Genomic DNA, 26,352 nt, shown 5'->3' on the forward strand with positions numbered 1-26,352 from the left:
TTCTTATTCACTCACTATATCCAGAATCATACTTTTTTTTTTTTTTTTTTTTTTTTTTTTTTTTTTTTTTTTTAAAGACAGGGAATATTTTACTTAAAACCCATCAGTGAAGTGGACGGCTTGGGTCTCTAACAAATCATTCATATTTAAAACATAAGTCAGTAACTGTATGAAAGCACACATTGCCACATACAAATAAACTGATCAGACCACAACTTTCTATGTTGGAACAGAATTAACACTCTTGTGAAAGCAGCACCTTGTGACATTTAATTTAGTATTCCTCTCCTTCTTCCTCACCCTCACCTTCCCATAATAAATTTTTAAAAGACCAATTACCAGTTGCTTGAGGAGTGGTGGCATACCCAGGAAGCTGATGAGAGGCTGTGAATGTCTGTCTTTGAAGAACATCTGATTCAGACTGGGAGGGATGTCTATCTTCATAGCTTAAATGAGAGAGGACAGTATTAAAAACAAACAAACAAACAATAACCCAATGAAATAATCAAAATTATTTACAGGAAAGCAACTACCATTTGTAAGTTGCTTTACACAAAAAATACATGGAATGAGCAAAAACTAAAAAGCATAAATAAGAATAAACTTCACAGACAGGGAACAGGTTGCATGCTAAGAACCTGGGTTGGCTCCTAGCACTGAAATAAACAGTAAATTTACTATAGTTTGTAAACTGGAATAGACTCATTTTAAGGATCAGGTTCACTGAGTTTGGTAAGTATATGCTGGTCTAGCAAGCACATACAACCGAATCATTATGTGTATTATGCCAAAACAAAGAAGCTTAAAAATGAGTTTATCAGATAGACAGTAATGCTCTGTGCCTTCAGACTTCACTGAGTTGCCATCTTCCATATGCATTGTTCCCTTCCTATATTATGTCTTATCCTTTTCTGGATATACTGAATTTAAATTGGTGAAAATGCTGTAGAAAACAATGGTTTCACAATGCCATCTTTGTGTATGTATAGCATGTACTTATATCACATTTTCTTTATTCCATTTATCCACTAAGCCAATATCACAATCTGACTTTTATGAATACTGAGAGTCTAAACAAGATATCCATCATTGCAGGTATCTCTGCCTTATGCTGAATGACACCCTAGAGTATACTGCCCAAGGGTGTTATAGCAGGATGACACATAATTCTAGTTCTTTGAGAAATCTCAATAATGATTTCCACAGCATATGGACTAATTCATATCCCCACAAATATACATACATACACATACATACATACATACATATAAAATATATAGATCCTTTTCCCTGCCATCAACCTCTGCATCTGTTTATTTTCTTGATGATAAAATGGGTTAAGATGCAGCCTCCACGTGGTTTTGATGGCTAAGGCTATTAGAAATGTTTGATTCACTGATCCATTTATTGATTGGGTTATCTCTTAGTACACGGTTTTAGACTTGTTATTTTTAAGTATATGTGTCTATGCTTCATGTGAATTTATGCATATCACATGCATATAGGAGCTCTAGGAAACCAAAAGAGAGAAAGTAGGCTCCCCTAGACCTGGAGTTGCAGACAGTTGTGAACTATTATTTTGGTGCTGAGACCTGCCCCAGTCCTGTACAAGAACAGTAAGAGATAACCTCTGAGTTATCTCTCCAGATATAATCTGGCTATAGGCAGAGTCAAAGACTTTCTAAATGGGTCTCCAACCACTCAGGAAATAAGAACTAAACAAATGGGATCTAATAAAAATAAAAGTTCCCACACCAAAGTAAACATCAGCAGAGGAAGAGATAGCCTATGGAATGGGAGATATACATCTAGCAGAAAATAAATATCCACTTTTTAAAGTAAAGTCTTACTCAAGTCTTTTGCTCATGGTGGCACGGCAGTGCACACCTTTTACTCCAGGACTAGGAAGCAGAAACAGGAGAGTCTTTGTTAAATTCTAGGTCAGCAATGCTACAGTACTTTCCTGTCTCACCAACAAACCTGCCCAATTTACTTGGGGTATGTGGCAGTTTCACAATCTTGGGTTTGACTTATACACAGTCAACCTCAGTCTGAAATTTTTAAGTGGAAAATCTTCAGAAATAAACTGCTCATATTTTTAGAAATTATATTAGAATACATTAATTGAACAAAATAATGGGTTTCATGATGATTTTTGAGTATATAATGTACTACCTCTACATGACATGCTCCCCTACCCCAAACAATGTCTTGCTATATAATCCTTACTGGCCTGGAACTCTGTATGTAGACCAAGCTCACCTCAAACTCACAGAAATCCACCTACCTTTACATGCACTCATGTACCACATTCTTTAGTAATTATAATTCTAGTTGATCTGCAGTGATACTTCATTACACTTAATAATTAACAGTGTTGAACATCTTCTTCAGCTGGCATGAAAAAAAAATCTCTAGTCAAATTCTACTCAAATCTTTTGCCCAATTGCATTTGAGTTGTGTAGAGAGAATATGCACTAGGTGGAAGCATCTCCTCTCAATAAAAAGCCTATGAACTTTTTATGAAAATGGTCAATGAACTGAGGCAGGACTAGCAGGTGGGACAACCTGGAGAGAGAAATAGGATTCTGGAAAATAGGCTCTGGAGATTTGCCCCAAATGCTGAAGGAGACAGTGGCATGGAAGTTACGAGAGGTAACCAACTACATAGTGGGACTTAGAATACACAGGTAGTTATGAGCTAGTTGGGAAACAAGCCAAAGCTATAGCCTAGGCATTAACTCATATAATATTAGGTCTCAGAGTCATTATTTTCAGGGAACAAAGAAACCAGGTGGAAAACAGGGCTGTTTCCTTATTAATTTTATGAGTTGCCCAAATATTTTAGAATCAACTCCTTAGACAAATACAAGTATTTTCTACCAATCAATAGTTTTTTATCTTTCTAAAAACATCTTCAAAAGAGTAAGTACTTAAATCTATTAAATACACTTGCCATTTTGGCTAAAATAAAAATTATTGTCTAATCCAATGTCTCTAAGAATTGTTTTCTTTGAATTTTCTTCTGGAAATGTTAGAGCACAATTTGAAAAGCCCATCAGTTTGTTTGTTTCTAAGATTTATTTATTAGATAAGTACACTGTAGCTGTCTTCAGACACACCAGAAGAAGGCAGATCCCATTATAGATAGTTGTGAGCTACCATGTAGTTGCTGGGATTTGAACTCAGGACCTATGAAAAGCAGGATACCACTAAGCTATTCCTAGCCCTTGACTTTTAGAGACAGATCTCTTTCTATACAGCCTAAATTAACCTCAAACTCATTCATGATTCTCTAGCCTCAGTATACCAAATAGCTGAGGCTGGGGCCTTATTACTACTCCTCCACCCTCTGTCTTTACATTTCCCAACCTTTTTTTATTTCTCTCACAGACTAGTGACATTCACACTATGTATTAACTGGTTTGCTTATTACTTAATAAAAATGTCAACTCCACAAGGACAAGCTCTTTGCTTCATCCTTAGCACAAATAATTTTATTTGGCATACTGTAGGTACTTATAATTGAAATTTTATGTTCAGTTTCAGAACACTGAGTAAGTATCTACTCAGTTGCCAGGCAACTTGATAAAAGCTGGGGACTTAAAATTCAAACATTAAGCCAGAGGGTCAACTCATATCTATAAAAACCAGTATAAACATGGCACTTTTGCACTAGGTACATGTGTGTACGTACACACACACACACATACACACACACAGAAGCAAAACACATAAAATAGCATTTAAAAATCAGTTTCAGAAAGCAATAGAAACACTGTTAAAAAATGCCTCCCTAAACTTTTCTTAATTTGGTATTTGGTGTTTTGTTTATGTGTGGGTTTAAACAAATTATTTCAAGTTACTTTTTCTTTTTTCTTGAGGAAGAGGGTTTGAAAGGTCTCTCTTTGTAGTCCTGGAGCTCTCTGTACAGACCAAGCTGGCCTCGAAGTCATATAGATCCACCTGTTGTACCTCCCAAATGCTGGAATTAAAGGCATGGGCCACTAAGACTGTGTGTGTGTGTGTGTGTGTGTGTGTGTGTGTGTGTGTGTGTGTGTGTGTGTGTACGTACGTACAGTTTTGTCTCTGGTAACTACTTGAAAGCACAAAGATTTTATATGGTATAAAATTAGGTTTTAGTTAACAATAGTTTGTGGAATTTAGATCAATTAAGACGCCAGCCTCCTTTTTCTCTATGGCCCAGCAATTCTACTCTTAGAGACTTGAAACCACCACATGAATGCTGACAGCATATTCCTAATAAACAAAACTTAGAAACAAACTTTTATCTCCAACAACTGATAAGTGAATAAACAAAATACAACACTGCCATATAATGGTACACTGTTCAGACACAAAATAGACGAGTACAGAAATACTAAGCAGAAACCAAACATAAAAGGGATGAGTCCATGTGCAATTCCATTTGTATGAAATTTCCCAAGTGTGTAAATTCATGGAAAAACAAGGATCAATATGCTTGTCAGGGACTGGAACTAGGACACAACAGGAAGAAAAATGTAGTTATTGATGGGATGAGTAAAATCCTTTAGTATTGGACAGTACTGACAGCTGTACATGCCGTAATTATCCAAACAGTGGTCACTGGTTAACAGTTTCTTTCTGTGCAGCATTATCAGTAAGAAGACAGCCTATGACTGATCAGCCTTGTTGCTGCTGTAGTTGGCCATCTCTATATACTGTGTAATCATTTTTAAAACATGTTTATATGGAACTTGGGATATACAATAGCGCAGCAGTAGAGTACTTGCCCAATATACACAGGCTCTGAGTTCAATCCTTTGCTATTGGAGGGGAGGGGTAGTTCATTTGGTTTATGGTCAACCTGATACAAGCTAAAGTTATTTGGAAAGAACTTTTGTTGAGAAAATGCCTGTATCAGATGACCCATGGACAAACCTTTAGGACATTTTCTTGATTAATGATTGAGTGGGAAGGCTCAGTTCACTTTGGGTAGTGCCATCCTTGGGTTATATAAGAAAACAGGCTGAGCAAGCCATGTGGAACAAGAGTAAGCAGAGTTTCTCTACAGAATTTCTTCTTCAATTACTGACTCCAGATTCCTGCCCTGATTTCATTTAAGATGGAATGTGACTGAGACATGCAAACTGAAATAAACCTTTCTGTCTCCAAGTTGGTTTTGGTTGTAGTGTATTATCACAGAAATAAACCCTAAGACACATTCAGATCACAAAAATAATTACTCTGTATATATGTGTATAGTTTTAAAATAAATATTATAAGGAGCTGCCCATCTACATTCCTGTTGAGACAAGTTCTCACTATGTAGCGCAGCCTGACACTGATCTAGAGCCTCTCTTGCCCCGGGCCTCTCCAACCCTTGGGATTACAGGTGTGAATCTGTTGTTTCTTCAGAGCTATACATCATCGTCTATGTTGTAGGACACATGAAGTAACAAGACACTGAATCTTGAATGCTTTGGTCCTGGGCTTCTCATTTTCTTTCTTTAAGGGCCTTCTGACAACATATTGGTGGAAATTATCTTCTTTAGAGATTATAAAAGTTTTCTGGTTCTACAAGCTCTTTTAGTTTGTTCCAATCAATAAGGTATCTGTCAGTCTAGGAACACCCTTCTCTCCTTTTTAAAAAGTAACCAAGTTGAGGACACTCAGATTGGCATCCATGAACAGACTTGTGCTCCCCTCTCTGTCTGTATCTGTGTCCCCCCACAACTCCTCTCTCTCTACAGTTCTCCTTAGTCTATAACAGGAATGCCCTGCAGGTGCATTCGGCCATGGGTCAAAATGCCTTGCTTCATGGGAAAACCTTGTGATTCCCACCACTGATTCAGACCACATAACCCCTCCACTCTTCACCCAGAGCATCGCTAGATACTTCTGTAGTCCTGAGCTTCTCATACAACATACAGAGTGTTCCTTGTCCACTTCAATGTGTGTCAGACAGTCAGTGGCAGGGGAAGGAGATTTTTAATTAACTTCATTTTGACACAGCTGACTGCCTAGGAGGTACCATGAAAAAGAGAGCCACCCTAGTAGTTTTAAACAATGGCTAATTTATTTATTGTTTTTACTCTAGAGTGTAAAAAAAAAAAATTCTTCAGAATACAGGTACTGTTTCTAATTCCTGTATTTTGACCAGCTTGGGAAAAAAAGTTCAAGTATTTAAAGTTCCACATAGCCTTTCCTAAGACCTTTACTAACTCTCCTCAGCCTCATTCTAAATACTACCTTCAACTAAGGCCTAGAGAAGAGAATGAACAATGAAATGTGTCCCAGACTTTCACCAACTCTACTCCCCACAACTACGAATGGGAGAACACAGGCTTAGGATAAAGTGGGTCATAATCTTGAATGAGAAACTATCCTTTCTTTAGTTGCCGTTACTTAAACTTAAAAATTTGACTTTTCCCTAAAAATCAAAATTACCACTCTCTACCCTGTTTTAAGTATAAATAATTATCCTAGTTACAGTTTCTACTGCTACAATGAAACACCATGACCAAAAACCAAGTTGGGGAGGAAAGGGATTACTTTAGCTTACACTTCCATATTGCTGTCCATTGTTGAAATCAGGACGAGAACTCAAGCATGGCAGGGTCCAGGAGGCAGGAGCTGCTGCAGAGGCCATGGAGAGCCTGCTTACTGCCTGCCTTCTTACAGAACCCAGGACTATCAGCCCAGGGACCGCACTACACACCATGAACTGGGCCCTCCCTGTAGATCACTAATTGGGAAAATGCCTTACAGCTAGATCTCATGGAAACTTTTTCTCAGCTGAGGCTCCTTCCTCTCTGATGACTTTAAAACTTGTGTCAAGTTGACACACAGAACAATAATCTTTCCCTACGTTTTTTGTTTGCTTTTGTTGTTTTATTTTGAGACAGGGTTTCTCTGCATAGCCCTGGCTGTTCTGTTCACTCTGTAGACCAGGCTGGCCTCAAACTCACAGAGACTCAATCACCACCTGGTTTTCCCCTATGATTTTAATCTAATTAGCTTTAATAAAGAGAACTATTTCACTAATTAACTGTCTAATTAATGTACATGCCACAACACTTACATGGAAGTCAATGGACAACATCTACACTGTTGATTCCCTACAATTTCCATGACTTTAAATGGGTTCCAGACTTGAACTCGGTTGTCGGGATTGAGCAGCAAGCATCTTTACTTGCTAAGCCATGTTGTCTGCCCAAAGACAGATGAGTGTTAAAGGTAAATGAGAAAGGCTGGAGAGTTGGCTCAGTACTTCAGAGTACTTGCTGCTCTCACAGGACAGAAGTTTGGCTTTCAGCACACATATGGTGACTCACAACAGGAGATCTAACATCTGAGTCTAATCTATGTAAGCACCAGGCATACACATGGTGCACACACACACACAAAGGTATTTTGATATTTGTATTTGATAAGTATTTAAATCTTTTTAAAAATTAAAAACAAGGGGCTGGAAAGATGACGGCTCAGTGGTTAAGAGCACTGACTGCTCTTCCAGAGGTCCTAAATTCAAATCCCAGCAACCACATGGTGGCTCACAACCATCTGTAATGAGATCTGATACTCCCTTCTGGTGTGTCTGAAGACAGCTACAGTGGACTTACATATAAAATAAATCACTAGCTGCCTTCCCAGGTGACCCAGGTTTGGTTCCTATAACCTACATGGTGGCTCACAGTGTCTATAACTCCATTACAGTGAACGTGGTGCCCTCTTCTGGTCTGCAGAGGCACTGCACACACATGGTACACATAAATAGACACAGATTAAAATAAAATTAAATACTCCCTGTATTTAAAATACATTCTACTTACTTTAAAGCCTATGAGAAACCAAATTAAACAAACAAAAACCCCACACAACTAACGTGGCAAATCCTGTCATGAAGATGAAATTACAATTATAAGGAAGAAATGCTTTTGAATATATCAATAAAAATGCTACATTTGAGGTTATATCCAGATATTCATAACATAAAACATTCTTTTGGTAGCCTGGCCCTATGTCTATATGCTTAAAAAATAAAACATAATCCAAGTTTAAAAATCAGCTAATCAAAAATTGATAAAATGAACTTATCATGAACTGTGTTAAATCCTAGATAAACACACTAGAACTTGTATGTAAGTAAGATACTTAAGCAATCAATAAATGCTTTCATCCAAGAAGTTATGTCACTTTGTTTCCTTGTGTTAAAGAATTTAGTCAGGCAAACTAGAATACAAAGAAAACAGCATTCTCTTTTTTAAAAGTAATTTTTAATGCCATCAATACCATCATCCACAGCTGAGGAAGATCAAAGTCCCCGACTGTGGTCAGAGGCCCAGTGCTGACTCTACAATGCTGCCGAAACTCTGAGGAGATGTGCATGGCCTCCTAGAGCATGAGTTCTCCTATCGGAAAGCCCAAAGCTCTGTAATCCTAAATGCTTAAAAATACTTGCTGTTCTTGTAGAAGACCAGGGTTAAGTTCCCAGCAAGCAAATTGCTGCTCACAACCATTTGTAACTTTAGTTAACAACACCATCCTCTGGCTTCCATGGGTATTAGGCATACAGATAGTACACACACACACACACACACACACACACACACACACACCTGTTTTCTTAATTAAAAGAGATCTTGGGGTAGACATGGCTCGAGTGTTAAGAGAAGTGCCATTCTTGCATAGGACCTGAGTGTGGATACAGCACCCTTTTCAGGTAGCCCACAACGGCCTGGAACTCCAGCCCCAGATCTGATGCTGACTTCCTCTCCTAAACTCGGTGGGCACCTACACTTTTCACACACACACACACACACACACACACACACACACACACACACACACTCTTAAAAATAAAATAAATCTTTTAAAATATATGTACAAAAATAAACACCAAATCTGAATTAGCCTGGTAGTTGTACTCTAGAAGACCCATCACACTTATAAGACAAATATTCTACAGAACTCTGTTTTGGCTAATCACAGTCTAAAACTTAAAAACAAAGCCCTAAAGTTTAAGAATGACTATTACAAATTTGAAAAATAAATTGAAGACCCTTCAAAACACATTTTTAAAAAGCTATTTTATGTGCATTGGTTTTGCCAGCATGCATGTCTGGGTTCCTTAAAGTGGAGTTACAGACAGTTGTGAGCTGCCATATGGGCTGGGAATTGACCTGGATCTTCGCGAAGAGCATCCAGTGCTCTCAACCACCCAGGCATCTCTCTAGCCCGTTTTTTGTTTTTCTACTGTACAGGCTCTGCAACTAAACTGCAGGACTTAAACTCAGTTCTTACAAGTTCTGTGACTGAAGGCTAACCACACAAGCTTTACTTCCCTCTACTATAAAACACAGGTAATGACAGCACCTGCCCTGCGTCTGTCCTGCCAGGCTGCTGTGAGAGTAAAAGCTGATGAAGCACATATGTATTTTGTACATTTCTACACTTGGCACATCATAAATGTTCAACCAATGACATTATTATTGCACCTAAAGGCTGCACATACAACTGACATTTACTTATTGCCAAGTGTTAGACCGGAGTGTAGGTTGATGTCAAGATACATGATTGGACAGTAGAGAGTGGGGCGGGGACAAAGTCTTGGTAAGGCAGAAGAGGAGAAGAGATTCAAGAGGGGGCAATGTGGAAGCAGACGTGGATGTTTTTGTCTCAGCATATCTCTATATGGATAAGGTGGTTATGAATATTTTATAAGGGATGAAATTGTACAGGACTTATCTAGGTGGGCAAATTACATCATACCAATTGGTGTGTTCTTTTATGTGGTGACTTAATTGAATTCAAAGAGTGTGTAGTGGTGGGACACACAAATGCCACCACAGAATTGGGATGTGTGTGCGAGGCTTGGCAACAACCCACCAAGGAAAAGTAAGTGAAAACAACACGCTAGGGTGGTTGTGGACCACCAGGGACAGAAGTAGCCAGGGTGAGTGGAGTGAACCGCCTGGGAAGGGAACCACACGGAGAGGGCGGCTTCTGATCTGTGACAGAGTCTGGGCACTCGGCTCCACACTGGAGTGGCTCCTACGGAGTGCCACCCTGTGAGATGGGTAACAACAGAATTTTTTTTTTATTTTTACCGTGGGTGTCGGTGTCGCCTAATGTGAGGCTCAAACCCATGACCCTGAGATTAAGAGTCTCATGCTCTACCAACTGAGCTAGCCGCAACACTGGAGACTAAAACATAAAAATAAAAAAGCATAAGAAAACAGAAAAAATAAATATGGCATGGGAGGACTTTCCATAGGAAATGCTGAGCCTTGAAAAGACAAAACTATCTAAGGAAAGAAAGAAGCTGTTAAGATAAAACAGCATATACAAAGATCTGGAAATGAAATTATTACAACATGCTAGCACATTTGTGAAAGTTCTACATGCTTCTACATACTAGAGGATGCTATGAGGTTATCAGGAGTCAAACAGTGAACATAGAAAATACGCCACTTTATTATTAAGAGGTTCTAAAAATCTGTATTTACCTAAATGAATAAATTATTAACTAAAAATGTAAGATGGTATACTGCAAATTCACTTGGAAAATGTTCTAGAGTGCTAGAACTCAACCCAGAGCCAATGTGAGAGTGTAGCTGGGAGATAAAGGCCGTGGGAGAAGTGCATACCTAGCATGTGACCCTGGGTTCAGTTCCGAACACAAAATTAAAAAAGAAAAAGTTCAAGTAAATCACTGGAAGAAGGAGAATCTGATACGCTGATTACCTGGAGAAAACAGTACAGCCTCAAAGCATTTTAAATCTAGGATCTTCCTGAAGAAATGAGACAGGGAAATGACAACAAAGCAACCATACTCAAACTTAAGAGTACAGCTGAGAGCCACTGGACAAAGTAACTTATGGAAAAAGAGGACTATAAAAAAGTGAGGGGAAGTTGGATTATTACCATTTAGGGCTCACTGAAGATGTGTTAGTATGTGAAATGCTCCAGCACGGTGCGTGACAAGCAGACTGAGAGCCGAGTCTGTAATTACACGTGTAATCAACAACAGTAAATGCCTCTGCTCTTCCAGAGTTCCTGAGTTCAAATCCCAGCAACCACATATATGAAGGCTCATCACCATCTGTAATGGGATCTGACGCCCCTTTCTGGTGTGTCTGAAGACAGCAACAGTGTACTCACATAAAATAAATAAATCTAAAAAAAAAAAAAAAACCAAAACCAAAACAATAGTAACCACCACACCTAAGGATGTTTTCTGAGTTCCTACGCAAGTCTCATCTTTCCTTATTTCAACTTAAGATATCGTTAAAGTGCAAAGCATGGTAGCACACACTTTAAATCCCCACACTCACGAGGCAGAGCAGGTGGATCTCTCCAAATTTAAGAACAGCATGTTCTACATATACAATTTTAGGACAGTAGGGGGATACATAGAGACCCTATCTTTAAAAAAAAAAATCATGAAACTGTTTATATTTTTACCTATCTCTGGGCGTGTCTATAGAAATTATCTAAATTAATTAAGACAGGAAGATTCACCCTTCATGAGTAGTATTTCCTATAAATAGACTATGGGTACAATATACTAGCTTTCTCCTGCTTCTGCCACCAAACCTTCCCTGACACAGCAGGCTGATCATAATCCAAAACTAGCTTTTCCTTAAGATGTTTTATTTTTCCCAAGTATTTTGACACAGCAACAAAACATGCAATTGATGGTGAACAGTGAAAAATGGGTGTCACTTAAAGAAGAGAAGATCAGGCAGTTTGTGAACATGGTTTCATAAGAAATCAAAAGAAAACAGTACTTTATGAGTTATTTCATCTAACAGTTCTGTTCTATCTGCTTTATCTTATATCCTCAACGTCACAAAAGGAATTTCCCTGGAGAACTAAAATACCTTGTGATTAACACCATATTCTCCCACATTACATTTCCAGAGTTCAAATACTGCCTTTGCCACTTAACAGCATTATGGCCTTAGGAAAGTTAACCTCTCTATGCTTCAGTTTCATTCTCTGTAAATGGGTTAACAGTGGTATGGCAGTGAGTGACAAATATACAGAGATTACACATACAAAAATTCCTAGAGTAGTACACAACAGCTGGCACTTAGTAACCATGGCATTTCTCAGCTAAAGGCTGAGGATAAATATGCCATTCACTAAAACCTTCATCTCTGAGCACCCCTTACTGTCTCTCTACAAACCCCTACACTCACTTCTTGGTCATGTCAACTAAGTGTATATACTTCAAAGTAAATAAGGGTTTATTTAAGTTCTGGGTAAGGGTAGGGCTAGAGAGATGGCTCAGGTTAATAATACTTGCTGCTCTTCCAAAGGACCAAACAAGCCCTTATATTAGGAGGATCATAAGTTGGACTTTTTTGTTTGCTTTTGTGTGTGTGTGTGTGTGTGTGTGTGTGTGTGTGTTAACTTTCATAGGACCATAATGCTGTTAAATAGCAGAGGGCTGCCTATCCTGGAACTCTGTAGACCAGGCTGGCCTTAAATTCAGAGCTCGCCCTGCCTCTGCCTCCTGAGTGTTGGGATTAAAGGCGTGCTGCACCAGCATCAGCAGCAGGTATACAGCATCTACAATCACATACATGCACACAGACACCCATACATAATTAAAGATAAATTTGGTGGTCAGCAAAGCTCTATGAAACAAGTTGCCAGAAAAGATAAGATTCACATCAGTGTTTTCAGCATGGTCCTTAAATAAACAGCAAATAGAATCACCTAGGAGCATGTTATGAATGCAAATTATAGGGCTGTATCCTAGATGTACTGATTCAGAAACTCTGGAGATGGGCCAGCTGCCAGTGTGTTCAGCAAGTTCTTCAGGTGATTCTGAGGGACCACTAGGATTTTATCAGGGAAGGTAACTGTCAAACTTGTTGGACATCTTCATGGGCTGCTTACCTTAGCTACTTCCTCAAAGAGGAAATGTTTTACTTAACTGCCCCCTTGCCTTCCTACTTGCTAGGAAGTTCAGCCCAACAGGGACAAAGAGTTTTGCCAGACAATGGTAGGTAACCCAGAGATGTGGGATACAACACTTGGGAAGTGGAATGAGGATCATGAGGTTCAAGGTCATTTCCAGCTACATAATCGGACTGAGGCAAGCCTGAGCCAAGTGACACCCCATCCCAAATTAAACAAACAACCACTCCCAAACTTCCATTTTGTTTTTAAAAACAGGGTCTATACATGTGGCCCAGCAACCCAGGTACTTAGGTTCCTCCTACCCAAGCTGCTAGAATTATAACCATGACTGGCTAAGAACAAGGATTTTTTTTTCTACAGTTTTTGCCACTGAATCTTTTTTTTTTCTTAAAGATTTATTTATTTTGAGTTTGGAGTAGCTGTCTACATACATACCAGAAGAAGGCATCAGATCTCATTACAGATGGTTGTGGTTGTTGAGAATTGAACTCAGGACCTCTTAAGCACTGAGCCATCTCTCCAGACCCGAATCTTTTTTTTCCTAAGATTTATTTATTTATGTATGAGCACACAATTTACATGAATGCCTGCACGACAGAAGACAGCATCTGACAGGAGAGAGCATCAGATCCTATTATAGATGGTTGTGAGCCAACATGTGGTTGTTGGGAATTAAACCTCTGAAAGAGAAGCCAGTACTTTAACCACCGAGCTATCTCTCCAATCCCTGCTACTGAAGCTTTAATGCCTACTAGAGTTGTACAGCATTTACTGTAAGAAAGTGCATCATATCAGCATTTGTTTATTCAATGTATACACAGTTCAAAACAACGGGCTAGGGAGGTGGCTCAGTTGATAAAGTACTTTGTACATAACCAGGAAAAGCTGGATTTCCAGAATCTACACAAAGCCAAGCATGATGGCATGCATCTGTTACCTCAGCATATAGGCAGAACAGATAGATACCTAGACTAACTGCCAGCCAGAAAGTTGAACTGTGAACTGCAGGTTCAGTGACAGACCCTGTTTCAAAACACTAAGGCAGAAATTGATAGAAGGAAATACCATTTACCTCTGGCCTCCATGTATACACACATGCATGCACAATGACATGAACACAAACATTTTTATAACATATACACATATACACACACACAACTCTAGTTGAATACTGACAAACTTATGAATAACTATAATTCCAGTCCTGGGGAATGCCCTCTTTGGCCTCCACAAACAGTACATGCATGTGGTGGACAGACATGCATGCAGGCAAAACACCTACAATCATTAAAAGTAAATATACCTTTAGAAAAATAAAAGTGGCACATGCCTTTAATCCCAGAAACTGAGAGGCAGAGGTAGGTGGATCTCTGAGTACAAGGCCAGTTGGTTTATGTAGAAATTTCCAGGTTAGCCAGACTATATAGTAAGACCCTATCTCAAAAAAACGCATGATGAGTGAGCATGATCAAAACACAATGTATGAAAGTCTCAGATTAATCCAAATATACCTTTCTCTTACCTTAGTATGTTTGCTGCCAATAACCCCTGGTAATTTTGTCTTTTTGTTTATTCATTGAATCTTTCCTTTTTTGTGTGTGGAAGAGGCAAATATACCACAGGGCACACATGGTGGTCAGTTCTCTCCTGCCAATCTGGGAATTGAACTCAGGTCATCAGGCTTATGAGCAAGCACCTTTACAAACTGATCCACCTCACTGACCCATCATCCTGACCCTCTACCCCAGCATCACTACAGAACAGTCTCCCTCTTGTCTAATGTGGTATACTGCCTCTTATTTCACAACCTGTTTCCTATTTCTGCCAATTCTAACCAATTCTGTAATGAACTGCTCAGTTAATCTTCTCAAACCAATTCATAGGAGTTAGATGACTCAGTGGTTAAGAACACTTGCTGTTCTTCCAGGGGATACATGTTCAATTCTCATCACCTACATGGCAGCTCACCATCAACTGTGAGTTCTCATCATCAGTTCCGAGAGATCTGAACATCCTCTTTAGGCCTCTGAGGGCGTCTCATATTCACACGAGGCAAAGCCATATATGTAAGCAGACACTCAGACTAAAATTATTAGGTCAGTACATTGGCCTCTATCACTTAATAAATGCTATAGTTTTCAGCTAAGGGCTGAGAATAAATATATTTCACTCACTAAAATCTTTTATCTCTGCTATTCCTTTATTGTCTCTATATACACTGCTGAACTCATACTTTTCTGTTTATCATCTAAGAACAAGCACTTTAAGTAAAAATGTTGCAAAGAAGGACAAAAACTCAGCAAGACTTTAAATTTCGTGGTGATGGTGCTGGAAAGATAGCTCAGAGCTTGGGAGCCCTTGAGTAACACTGAAAAGGTTTGAATTAAGATACTGTATATCGGACTGGGGAGATGGTTCAGTGGTTAAGAGCACTGACTGCTCTTCCAGAGGTCCTGAGTTCAAATCCCAGCACTGACATGGTGGCTCACAACCATCTGTAATGAGATCTGATACCCTCTGCTGGTGTCTAGTGTGTCTGAAAACAGCTACAATGTACTCATATAGATATAATAATAAATAAATCTTTTTAAAAAAATACTGTATATCACCTGATTTGAGTTTTGAAAAGCTAACTCAACCTATTCTATACTTAATAAAATGGGGTGGGAGTGGGGTGCAGAGATGGCTCAGAGGTTAAAAGCACTAGATACACCTGCAGAATCTGGGTTTGATTCCTAGTACCCATATAGGTGGCTCCCAACTTGTAACTCCTCCTAAACCCTCCTCTGATCTCTAAGAGCACTGATGCACGTGCGCATACATGTGCATACACACACGCACACAAAACATTCATACACACAAAATAAGTAAAACAAAATTTAGAGGGTCTAAAGTAGCAAGAAAGCAACAGGAAACAACTACAATAGTTCCTGTGAGGGTCATGGTAAACAGCGATGGCATTTACTAAGATGGGAAAGATAACCATGTTTTAGAATTACTATATTTAAAACACCTATCCAACATCCAGAGGGGGAATAAGATGCATATATACCTTCACTCCAACCCATGTTATCCCACACAGTCATGTGCCACCATACCTGGCTTTTATGTGATGATGGAGATTGAACCCAAGGCCTACAGCATGCTAGGTAAGCAATCTACTCTCACTGAACTACATCCCCAGCCTCTGAGTCTTAAGATTTTTCTGTGTAACCCTGGCTGTCCTGAAACTTGCTCTATAGACCAGGCTAGCCTCAAACTCAAGATAGCTACCTGCCTCTGCCTCCTGATTGCTGAGATTAAAAATCTTAAAGCTAGAGTATCCTTCAAGCTTTTGTAAAAGATCTTAGAAGATCACAATTTATATGTAAAGACAATCCCAAATGAGCAAAAAGCTATTTCAACCAAACTTCTGTATTAGAGTTTAAAAAGTATTAACTTATGGAAACAGTATTATTGCTGTAGCTATCATTTGTTTCATGAGTTAATTTTTACTAGCCACTGTTTTAAAGCAACACATCAAAAATTTCACAAAAATCCTTTGCAATAGGTTTTTCTAAAATAGTTTTATCAGTGTTTTACCTGCATGGTGCTCCCTAGAGAAGATCATCCAATCTCCTGGACCTGAAATTACAGATGTGTGAGTCTTCACGTGGGCGATGGGAACTAAGTCAAGCCTGAGTCCCCTTGCTCTTAACTGCTGAGCCATATATATCTTCAGCCCTATAGCATGATTCTCTCTAAGATTTTTTATGGATGAGAAAACTAAGGCACAGACATATGAAGCATCTGCAGCACAAAGCTTCTAGGTCATGAGGCTGAGATTTAAACTTGGGCATTGTGAGTCTGTTTAGCCATAATGCTACATGCTGTATGGTCTGCACCATGTGAGTTAAGCTTTCCTGGGCTGGCCAAGAAACAACTCAGTGTCCTTTTCGCTGCAGACTGAACATTCTTTCCTTCTCCTTCATTATCTCTGGGCCCACAGCTTTTCCTTGTTCTTGACTAGTTTTTAAGTCCTCTCCTAACTAATCTGTCATGTTTACTCAAAGCTTGGGATTGATGTGTTTTAAAATGCCATCTCAAAGGAGATGACCTTATTTGTTTTCAGTTTAAACCTCCTTTGAGCACCTAGTCACATATTCCACTATCTCTCTGACCTTTTACTTGAGTAGTAAAGGTCATCCAATGATGAGCTCACGCTTTTACACCCATCTCACCTATTTCTCCTTACAGACTCATCTCTGTCCACACCTCCTGCCATCTAGTTGCTCAGTCAAGAAACCCGAGAGCTCTGTGAGTAGTCACCAAGCTTTATTGCCTTTTTATGGGACTGAGACACTGGAAAGAGGCTTTGAACTCTATACTGGCATTACAGGTGCAAGTCTCCATGCCTGTCTAGCCCTGCAACACTTAACTATTCCTTCATTTCTTTGTTTCCATTCCATACTGATACAAGCTCCTGTTATCTTTTACTTTCATGATTTATAAAGCTCCCCAATTTAAGAGCACCTTAGTCTTTTTCTTAATCCCTTCAATCTATTCCCTTTTATAGACTCCATATTGAAAATACAAAAGCAAACAATCACTCAAACAACCTCCTAAAGGGTCATGATAATGAGCAAAGTGTATGCTCATTTGGTTCCTATAACTGAGGGGCACAGATAGAAATGTACAAGACCAGATCCTAGCCCCAAACTGCACAAGTAATTACCAAGTGTTAGGTTAGAAACATTCAGAGTCCAAAATCCTCTCCACACATCCTTTTAAAACAAAACAAAACAAAACAAAACAGTTTCCTCATCATTTTCCAGGTGTTACAACAATCAAATATGGCGTACACCTTTAATCCCACACTTGAGAGTCAGAGGTAGGCAGTTCTGTGAGTTTGAGGCCAGCCTGGTCTACATAGTAAGTTCTAGGACAGCCTTGTCTAGAAACAAACAAACAAGACAAAAAAACAATCAACCGAAGAAACCAATAAAAAAAAAAATTCTAGCATCTGATGGAACTCCTGTACCAAAGAAAATACTGTATGAAGCACCTCTTGTTAAGTGATGAAAAATTTTTTAGGAGCAAAGACATAAAGTAGAATGTTAGATCCCATGTCAGTAACAAGTGAATACCATGACCATCTGTTGGTTTCTTACTAAGTTACAGGAAACAAGGTGGCAGACTAGCTAATTCTTTATGGATAAATATCCCTATTACATCATCACAGCTAGCGTTCATTTGCACCTTCAGAAGAACTGCCACAAAAGGGAAACAAAAACATTCCATTGATACATGAATTACGAAACAGCTTTTTTAAATGTAAAAATATGATTAAGCTTTTGAAATCCCTGCTCTTTAAGGACTCTGAAGGCACATTCCAGCTATAGCACTTCTGGATGAACTGAAATCGGAGGACATTTGCCTGGTTACAGAAAAGTAAAGTACAATTAAGAAGTGTGAGCAGCCCTGTACAGATGGCCTAATCCTAACACAACATGTTAACAAAGCAGGTTTTATGGGGGAGGGGGAAAGCCTGCATTTTCTACACTATAATTTAGCTGACCACACCCCTCCAAAATGTTTTAAAGCAGGGGGGGGGGTGCATTTAAGTACCAGTGACACCCAAAGACAGTAACAAAACTCTTTTAAACTTGTTTTCATGCTTGGGTAATTATTCTGTTACCCTGATAACATTTGGAAAATATAGCCAGCCAGCGTTTGTTTTTTGCCTCAGAGGTATTCTGCTCAAAGAAATAACAGACAATAACTGGGCAGCATCTCAGTGTTATTTACCAAAAAGAAAAAAAAATTATTTGGGATATAAGAAATGCTACACATTACTTATCATTGCTGTTCACTGGAGAGAAAGCTAATTTGTAAATTATCATGGCTAATGCAACTGTTCTCTGTAAAATGATAGCTAAACTAACATCAAAAATAACCAGGGATGGGCCTAATACGCTTGCTAAAAATTCTTCAAAATGGTTTTAAAGTAACACAAAACTATAGCTATATCAGAAAGACTTCAGCATCTCTGGTTAGCTCGAAACTAGAAAAATCACTTTCTTTTTCAAAATCTGGGCTTTTTTAAACAAAAGGGCTAAGATTTTTTCTGAGGTTTATAATTACTCTTTTGTTGAAGCATTATTATTTTTCTTTCTTTCGTAATAATTCCGAGGTACAATCTAAGACAAAGACTCGTTAATTCTTTACACATCCATTCTAAATCATGAAAGCGGCACTTTCATAAAAAAACAAAGGTAATTAGAATAACGTGTAAAGTGAAATAAAAAGTTCACTCGTGTTGTTAAAATCATTTAAAAACCTGGTGAGATCACATAGGTACGAGGCTTCCTGTTGGTAGGTGAGCATGAAGTCATTAACAAGCCAGGATTTCCCTGTTCTTGGGTCAGACGCTATACCTACTAGATCGAGTATTGTTCGGGTATGCTTTAAAAATACCCTGCTCCCAAATCCTCAAACCAGACCACGCCTTCCAGTTATCACTCGAATGGGAGCGTTTCAAAGTGTGTCACTATTACACATTTCTCGCGAGCTTAAATATCAAACAGGAGTGCACATTTTGGAGTCTATTGCCCATGCTGGAGCAAAGATGAATTCTTGAAGCCCCGTACTATACAATGAAGGAGAGATGGAGAAGCATGATTTGGGTCTTCGACCTTTAGAGCCTTCTTTGACTACCAGCCCTCAAGGCTTCCCAACACTCAAGTCACCCCCCAGGCACTGAGAGCCAAGACTTCCTGCCGTTGTTAAAAGAAGAGGAAACCCAAAAGCAACTTTGAACGCGTGGAACACAGCCACCACTGGAAACATATGTCACCCAGCCCCTGCTTTGCATTCGTGTCCCGCCCTGGGGGGTTCCCTTGCAGCCCAGTCATCCCAGGTCTCCAGCGTCAGCGACACGACCCCGCTCCTCATCCCCTGCCACCGCCCTCACCTTCACACGGCCGAGGCCCCCAACACCACATTGTCGGCCACCCAGATTCCAATACAATGGAATGTCACTGCCCAGGGCTCCGCGGCGCCCCTCTAGGCCTCCCTTCGGAGTCAGTCCAGGTTCTCCAGATACCGAGGTCAGCCGGGAGCTTAAACTTTACCATGTGGGAGTCCAGCACCGAGAGGTGACTGCGCCCCTCCATCCTGCCCAACCTTCCTTTTTGCCGCGCGCCCCGACCCGCCCCAGGCACGAATCCTGCAACAAGCGCCCCCTCCCAGCCGGGACCACCCTCCAGGAGTTGTCCACCGCCTCTCCCGAGAGCGAAGAGGAGCGCCTCGAAGGCTCCCCACCCGGCCTGGGCCCCGAAAGGGGCGGCACAGGCCCCGGCGCATCCGCGGCCTTTCCTGGCCCAGTGAGACCCCGCGCCCACCCTCTCTACCTGGCCTTGAGGCTGGGACTGCTGCCGCTGCAGCTAGGACTGGAGGCGGCGGTTGGGACCCGGGCTTCGTAGGCCCAGGCGGGGGCAGCGGGTTGCGTGGCGGCGCTGGCGGGGGGCGCGGGAGGCTCCGCGAAGCCCGCGGGCGCGTAGTGCGCGTCCATGGCGGGGGCTGAGGCGGCGGGGACGGGCGGGAGGCGCGGGGAGGAAGAGGCGGTGGTGGGAGCGGCCCCTCACATGGCGCGGCCAGGGGGCGGGGGCGCCTGGGCGGGGGAACCGGGCTGCGGCGGGCGGGCCTCGGCTGGGACGTCAGGAGAGCGGCGGCGCCTGCGGCCGGGACTCGGGGCGGCCGCAGCGCCCGCAGCCCAGGCGCCCCATGTTGTTGGATTTCCCAGGATGCACCTCCCGCGCCCTCCGCCCGCTCATCGCCCCGCCCCCCTCGGCGCCCCGCGCTCGGGGCTGCGGATTCGGGGGCCGGACGAGGGCCGCTCCGTGGACGCCCTAGCGGCGAAGAGAAGGCCTACGCGCCGGGGCACCCGCGTGGGTGCGGACAGGGGAATGCTTGCCAGCACCGTGCCTGGAGTTCGTTACTGTACCCTCCAGGGTTCTTTGAAGGGACTCGACTCCCAGCTTGTGGTTTCTTTCTCTGCGCCCCAAACCGCAGACGAGGGACTGCTGCGTTACAGTACTCGCTTCCTGCCCAAAGTTTGCTGGGCTTAGAGGATCTGGTTCCTGCTTCCTGGGGGAGATTTCTATTCAAATTGATTCAAATTCAAACGAATTTTCCAGCCCTCGCTGAATGGGCCTTTCCCAGGGGCGCTTATTAACTGTCCCCACCCCCCACCTTGGGGATTTTCGCACTCTGGAGTTCAGAATCTTCTATCCCAAGATAAATACCGCCTCATCATTGATTAGTCCAACTACCATCTGGATGACTTTAATTACATACATCTGAACTCACTATTCCCTCTGTGTTGGGGCTTTCTGCTCAAGATGTTTAATCTCTGCAGGATTCTACCCAAACATCGCCTTATCTGACTTCTAAGCTGTGTGGTGTGAGTAATTTAATGACTATGAGGTGGTTCCTATCCGAACCGTTTCTCCTTATTAGTAATGAAATTCAGGGATCATAGGAATTGTTTGGCTCCTGAGCCATAAATTGAAAAGTTAAAACTAACCGAGCTTAGATTTAATGACTATCTCCTTTAAAAAAAAAATCAATTCTGGCTTAACACCTATCGCGTGCTTAGCAAAGAGATCTATCCCTCAAGATAAAGACTAACACAAAGGTTTAAGCCAATCAGACAGGCGTAACGGAAGACCTAATAAAGCCGATACACTATCTCTGGTGACTATCTAAACTAATGTAATACCTGGTATTAGATCTGCTATCCCCTCCGAGACTGATTCTGTTCTGCGAGACTGTGTTTTCCTCCTGGCGCCTACATCCTTTTGTTTCTTTGCTGTCTTTAGTGAAAACCCTCCTGCACCTGTGACTCTTGCAGCCTGGTCCCCCGGCGGGGAAGAAAAGAGAGTGGTTATTTACAAATGAATTCGAAGGTGTGGACGCAAGAGACCTTTCCAGTTTTATGTTAATCCTAGTAAGCCTTTCCCAAGGATATCTTTGGAAAGTGGTTTTCCTAGAGGAAGGAATTTGCCAGATCTCAGATCCAGCTGAGAAGTTCGGCAATTACCCTCCTCCCTACAACATTTACTTCCAGCTAGTGATCTGGAATCTAAATGAAACAAGTTCTCACAACATATTTTTATATATTTACATTTATAAGTAGTTTTGTGAGCACTAAATTTTTGTCTCTGTGGAAAGTGGGGAACAGAGTGGTGTGCTCTAAATGTTTTATGGAATTTAGTTCGAGATACCCACAATGAAGGATGAGTTTACAGACAAAACTCAAACAAGTGCTAATAAAACCTTTATAGTCTTCACACCAATATGTAGTTTGTTTATGCCACATAAATCAGAGAAATATATTAAGGAAAAATTTAGTATTCTGAAATAATACTCCTATTACCGTATATGTTCCTTTGCCTGCTGAATAAATTTTTGTTTAATCCCAAAACAATACAAGCATTTTCTCTGGTGTTAGATTCTTATGAATATCGTTACTAAATAACATAATATGATTATATATGTGTATAGGGCACAGTGTGGAACTCTGATACAGGTAAGCAAGTACTTTAAAGTTGTAAAGCCATATATCCTTGACTTTTAAACTCATTCTGAATGAATGAATGAATGGATGGATGGATGGATGAATAAATGATTTTAAGGATGTCTCACCACTGCAAACTTTGCATGTCTGTTTCAAGTCAAGCCTAACCAAGCTATTTCAAGCCTGTTCCCGGATCAAAAGTTTAGAATGAACGTTGTTGTTCTTGTTTTAAATAAGATATCCAGTTGTGTGTATGTGTATGTGTGTGTGGGGGGGTAGCTCTCAGATAAAACTCTCACCTAACATATGCCCTGGGTTGAATTCCCAGCACTACAAAATAATTAAAACTAAATATGGCAAAACAGAGTTTTTTATTTGCTTTTTAAAAATAAGGGTTTTGGATTGGGTGTATTTGTCTTTAACCCCAACAAGCAGATCGCTGTGAGTTCAAGACCAGCCTGGTCTACAAAGCTAGTTCCAGGACGACCAGGGCTGTTAGAGAAACCTTGTCTTAAAAAACCAAAAGTGAGTGATAAAAATAAAGCTTTTGCTTTATTGCTTTATGTGCATGGGTGTTTTGCCTGACCGTGTACATGGCGGTGTCAGAAGAGACAGGATGAAGGCATCTGATTGCCTGAAACTAGAGTTACTAGCAGTTTTGAGCTGCCATGTGGGTGCTAGGAATAGAACCCAAGTCTTTTGGAAGAATATCCAGTACTTTACCTTCCTAGCCTTGAAAAGTAGATTTTTTTTTAGCTCCACCCCCCCCCCCTTTTTTTTTCTTGCCTTCGAAACACCTACTCCTTAAAGACTCTTTTGAAGTGATAAACCTTCCACTGCTCCTCCAGGCAAAATCCGCTGCTTGGATTCCAGATGTCCTTGCGCTGTCTTCTGGTGCTAGATTTTAATCTCTACTGTGTGTTTTGTTTATTTATTGGTTGGTTGGTTTTGTTGACCAAAGGTTTCACTGTGCATCCAAGGCTGGCCTGGAATTCACTGTGCATTACAGCTCTGAATGAAAACATGAAATAAAAGGAAGGGGCTCCCTCCTAGAGCATGGAGATTGCTCTTGTAGATGTTAAGGGGGAAAGCAACCAGGCTGAGCATGCCTAGTAGACTACTCAGACCAGGAGTGGAAAGGAGGGAGGGAGAGCAGGAGAGGAGCCGTGACGTTTACCCCGGCCAAGAGACCATATATTGGAATGGGGGTTGGGAGGAAATGCAGAATTTAGAGTTAATTGACTAGAAAGGACATCTATAAATTCACACATTTCCTTTTACAAATAGACCAACCATTGTCTTGAAAAGATTCAAAGAGGCCACATTTAACAAATGTGTTTGAAAGAGATAGGTTGATTATGCTGAAGGAGTTTAGTATTCTGTTTTCTTTCTGATTTTGAGGGGCACCATCAGCTCTGGCTTTGCTAAGGAAACACTAATTTCAGTCTCTTAGGCCAGCATTGGGAATTAAAACAATGGAAATGAGCCAGACAAGGTGACTCACACACATTTGTGGTCTCTGATGAGGAACCAAGGTTGAAGGATCTCTTTAAAGAAGAATTTGAGGTCACCCTATGAAATATGGAGATACCCTGTCTCTCTACCAAAAAATCAACTTGAAAATCAGAAAGAAGCTCTGCTATCATTTTCTCTGAATCTTGATCTTAACAATCATCTCTGATGACTGCTGCTTGCTACAATTCCCAGCAGACAGCAGTGGAATTAGGAAAGGCACCTCTGGAAACCTGCTTCTTTGGAAACCTCCTTTGAGAAGTGGAGTTTCTCTAAAGAGAGTAGAAACTCAATCTTCATCAACAACTTCCTACAGAGAAGTAGCTAATCAAGATGAGCAGATCCCTTAATAAGAGGATTGCATAGATTTATATTCTTTTGTTTTTAGGAATGCTTTTTTAAAATGTATCTATTTATGTATATGAGTACAGTGTAGCTGTCTTCAGACACACCAGATCCCATTACAGATGGTTGTGAGCCACCATGTAGTTGCTGGGAATTGAACTCAGGACCTCTGGAAGAGCAGTTGGTGCTCTTAACCACTGAGCCATCTCTCCAGCCCCTTTAGGGAATACTTTTATTTGGAAACTTATATTTGTTCAAGTCAGGACTTAACATACTTAATGTTTTCCTGATAAAACAATTCAACTATCAAAATTAAATGACTTACTTTCCCCTTCATAAAACATAAAAGCTACCAAGAACCTAACTGGAAAATTCAGAACATCAGCAGAATTCTCCTTCCACTAATCCTTAGGTAGGTATGAATCATTTCTAACTTGTATGTTTGGTGATCTTGGTCCAAAGTTTTATGGATTTTTAGGATGTGCTTCTGCCTCCCCATCTATCAGATTGGCTTCCTCCACTGTCACATCTTGGTACTTTGGGTACTCTGTGGTTTGCACTGCTGTAGGGATCACATGGAGGGCACCTCCTTTCAAAAACAAGGGGAGCCCAAGTTCTTGAATTCAGAGGCAATTGTGACAACTTAAGATGTTTGGTCTGCCTATCACACGAGATGCAAATATTACCATAGGGACCACTTCCATTAGAACTCAAGAGTGGGGGGCCCTTGGTGCAGGTGGAGCACTGGTCTCAAAGAACTTCTGTAGTAAATTCAATCTGAGATGATTTAAATAGTCACCACTGCAAACATGTCCATGTCTATCACTATAAGCTCTTGATGGGCAGTCATCACCACGTAGACCCAGACAACGAAGAATGACAGTATACTTTTTTGGTGGTAGTGTATAATTTCTTGGATCACTAGAACTTGGATGATCACTGACTTTGGTAGATACCGTCAACTGGCAGCAAATAAAAGTCTCTGTAACGTGGTGGGTTACTTGGTGCTGTGCTTCCATACTATCTCTTCCAATGTGATATAGAGGGCACTGATCTCTTAGAAGGTGAACCCCAACCTCACAGTGGTGGCTCTTTTTACTGGGAACTGCCCCCTTAGAAGAACTCATCTTAATAATTTGTGGAGGATCTGTCATCAACCACATGTGTAGGAAGCCTCTTCCTCTTCTTCCACTTCTGGGAAGGCTAGTGCTTCTGGGAGGAGGAGGAGGTGGTGGTGGTTCAAGTGTACCACCCGAGAACACTGTGTTGGCAGCATGTGTACTCTGTTGGCTTTCCTTTGCTCCGCTCTAGCTTCTCCGTCAGAGAGCTTTCTGAGCACATTTCCTGCCGCACCTGCACCCCTAACACCTACACCATCATTGCATCTCCTTGTGATTTGTTGGTTTCATGATCTTTCCTCAAAATGACATCCACTATTTGCCTGTATTTCATAAACAGGACCCTAAGGGTTTTCCCTTTGAATTCTTTACTTAGCTCAGGAATGATGAGCTTTTCTGGGTGGTTTGCTTCAGTCATTTTTTTTCTCTCTCTCTCCAAACTAATGAGAACAGGCACTGTCCAGATTGCTTACAGCTCTCAGCTTGTAAGATGACTGCCAAGTCCTCTGCTGTTCAACACTCGAGGCCAAAAACCTCTTCCTCCAGTGTACTAAGTGTGGTTTGAAGCCCAGCTGCTAGGATTGTACCTCACAGAGCCTCGGAATAATGGGGGCAGAGCCATTAGAACATCACTTCCAGATTTATATTCTTATTTCTCATAAACTCCCTAAGATACAGGTGTAAGTGCTGCGTGCCACTGAGCTACATCCTTAATGTACTGCGTTTTCTTTGCTAGTTCAGTATCTCATGAGCGCTTTAGGACCCACAAACCTCATGTTTTAGCATGTGTATTGGTTCCCTATGGTGACTTAAACAAGTAAACACAAACCAGGGGGTATAACATAATAGAAATTTGTTGTTTCTTAGGCCACACTGTCTCTAGAAGCTCTCAGGCAG

The 26,352-nt window shown here is 40.9% G+C and overlaps 1 protein-coding gene across 2 annotated transcripts in view; it reads right to left on the reverse strand.

Annotated features, from left to right (window-relative positions):
* The window catches only part of QSER1 (glutamine and serine rich 1), a 56,067-nt gene extending 35,426 nt beyond the window's left edge, over positions 1 to 20,641 (reverse strand). For both annotated transcript variants that reach the window (XM_080931617.1, XM_080931616.1), the window contains exons 1-2: positions 20,313 to 20,641; positions 340 to 446 (exon numbers count right to left, since the gene is read on the reverse strand). In XM_080931617.1, the coding sequence (XP_080787743.1) occupies positions 340 to 446; positions 20,313 to 20,473 (268 nt within the window). In that variant the 5' untranslated portion in view covers positions 20,474 to 20,641. The remainder of the gene's footprint in view (positions 1 to 339; positions 447 to 20,312) is intronic.
* Between the last annotated feature and the right edge of the window lie 5,711 nt (positions 20,642 to 26,352).

The sequence above is a fragment of the Micromys minutus genome (genome assembly GCF_963924665.1).
Source record: "Micromys minutus genome assembly, chromosome: 17".
NCBI classification, from domain to species: domain Eukaryota; kingdom Metazoa; phylum Chordata; class Mammalia; order Rodentia; family Muridae; genus Micromys; species Micromys minutus.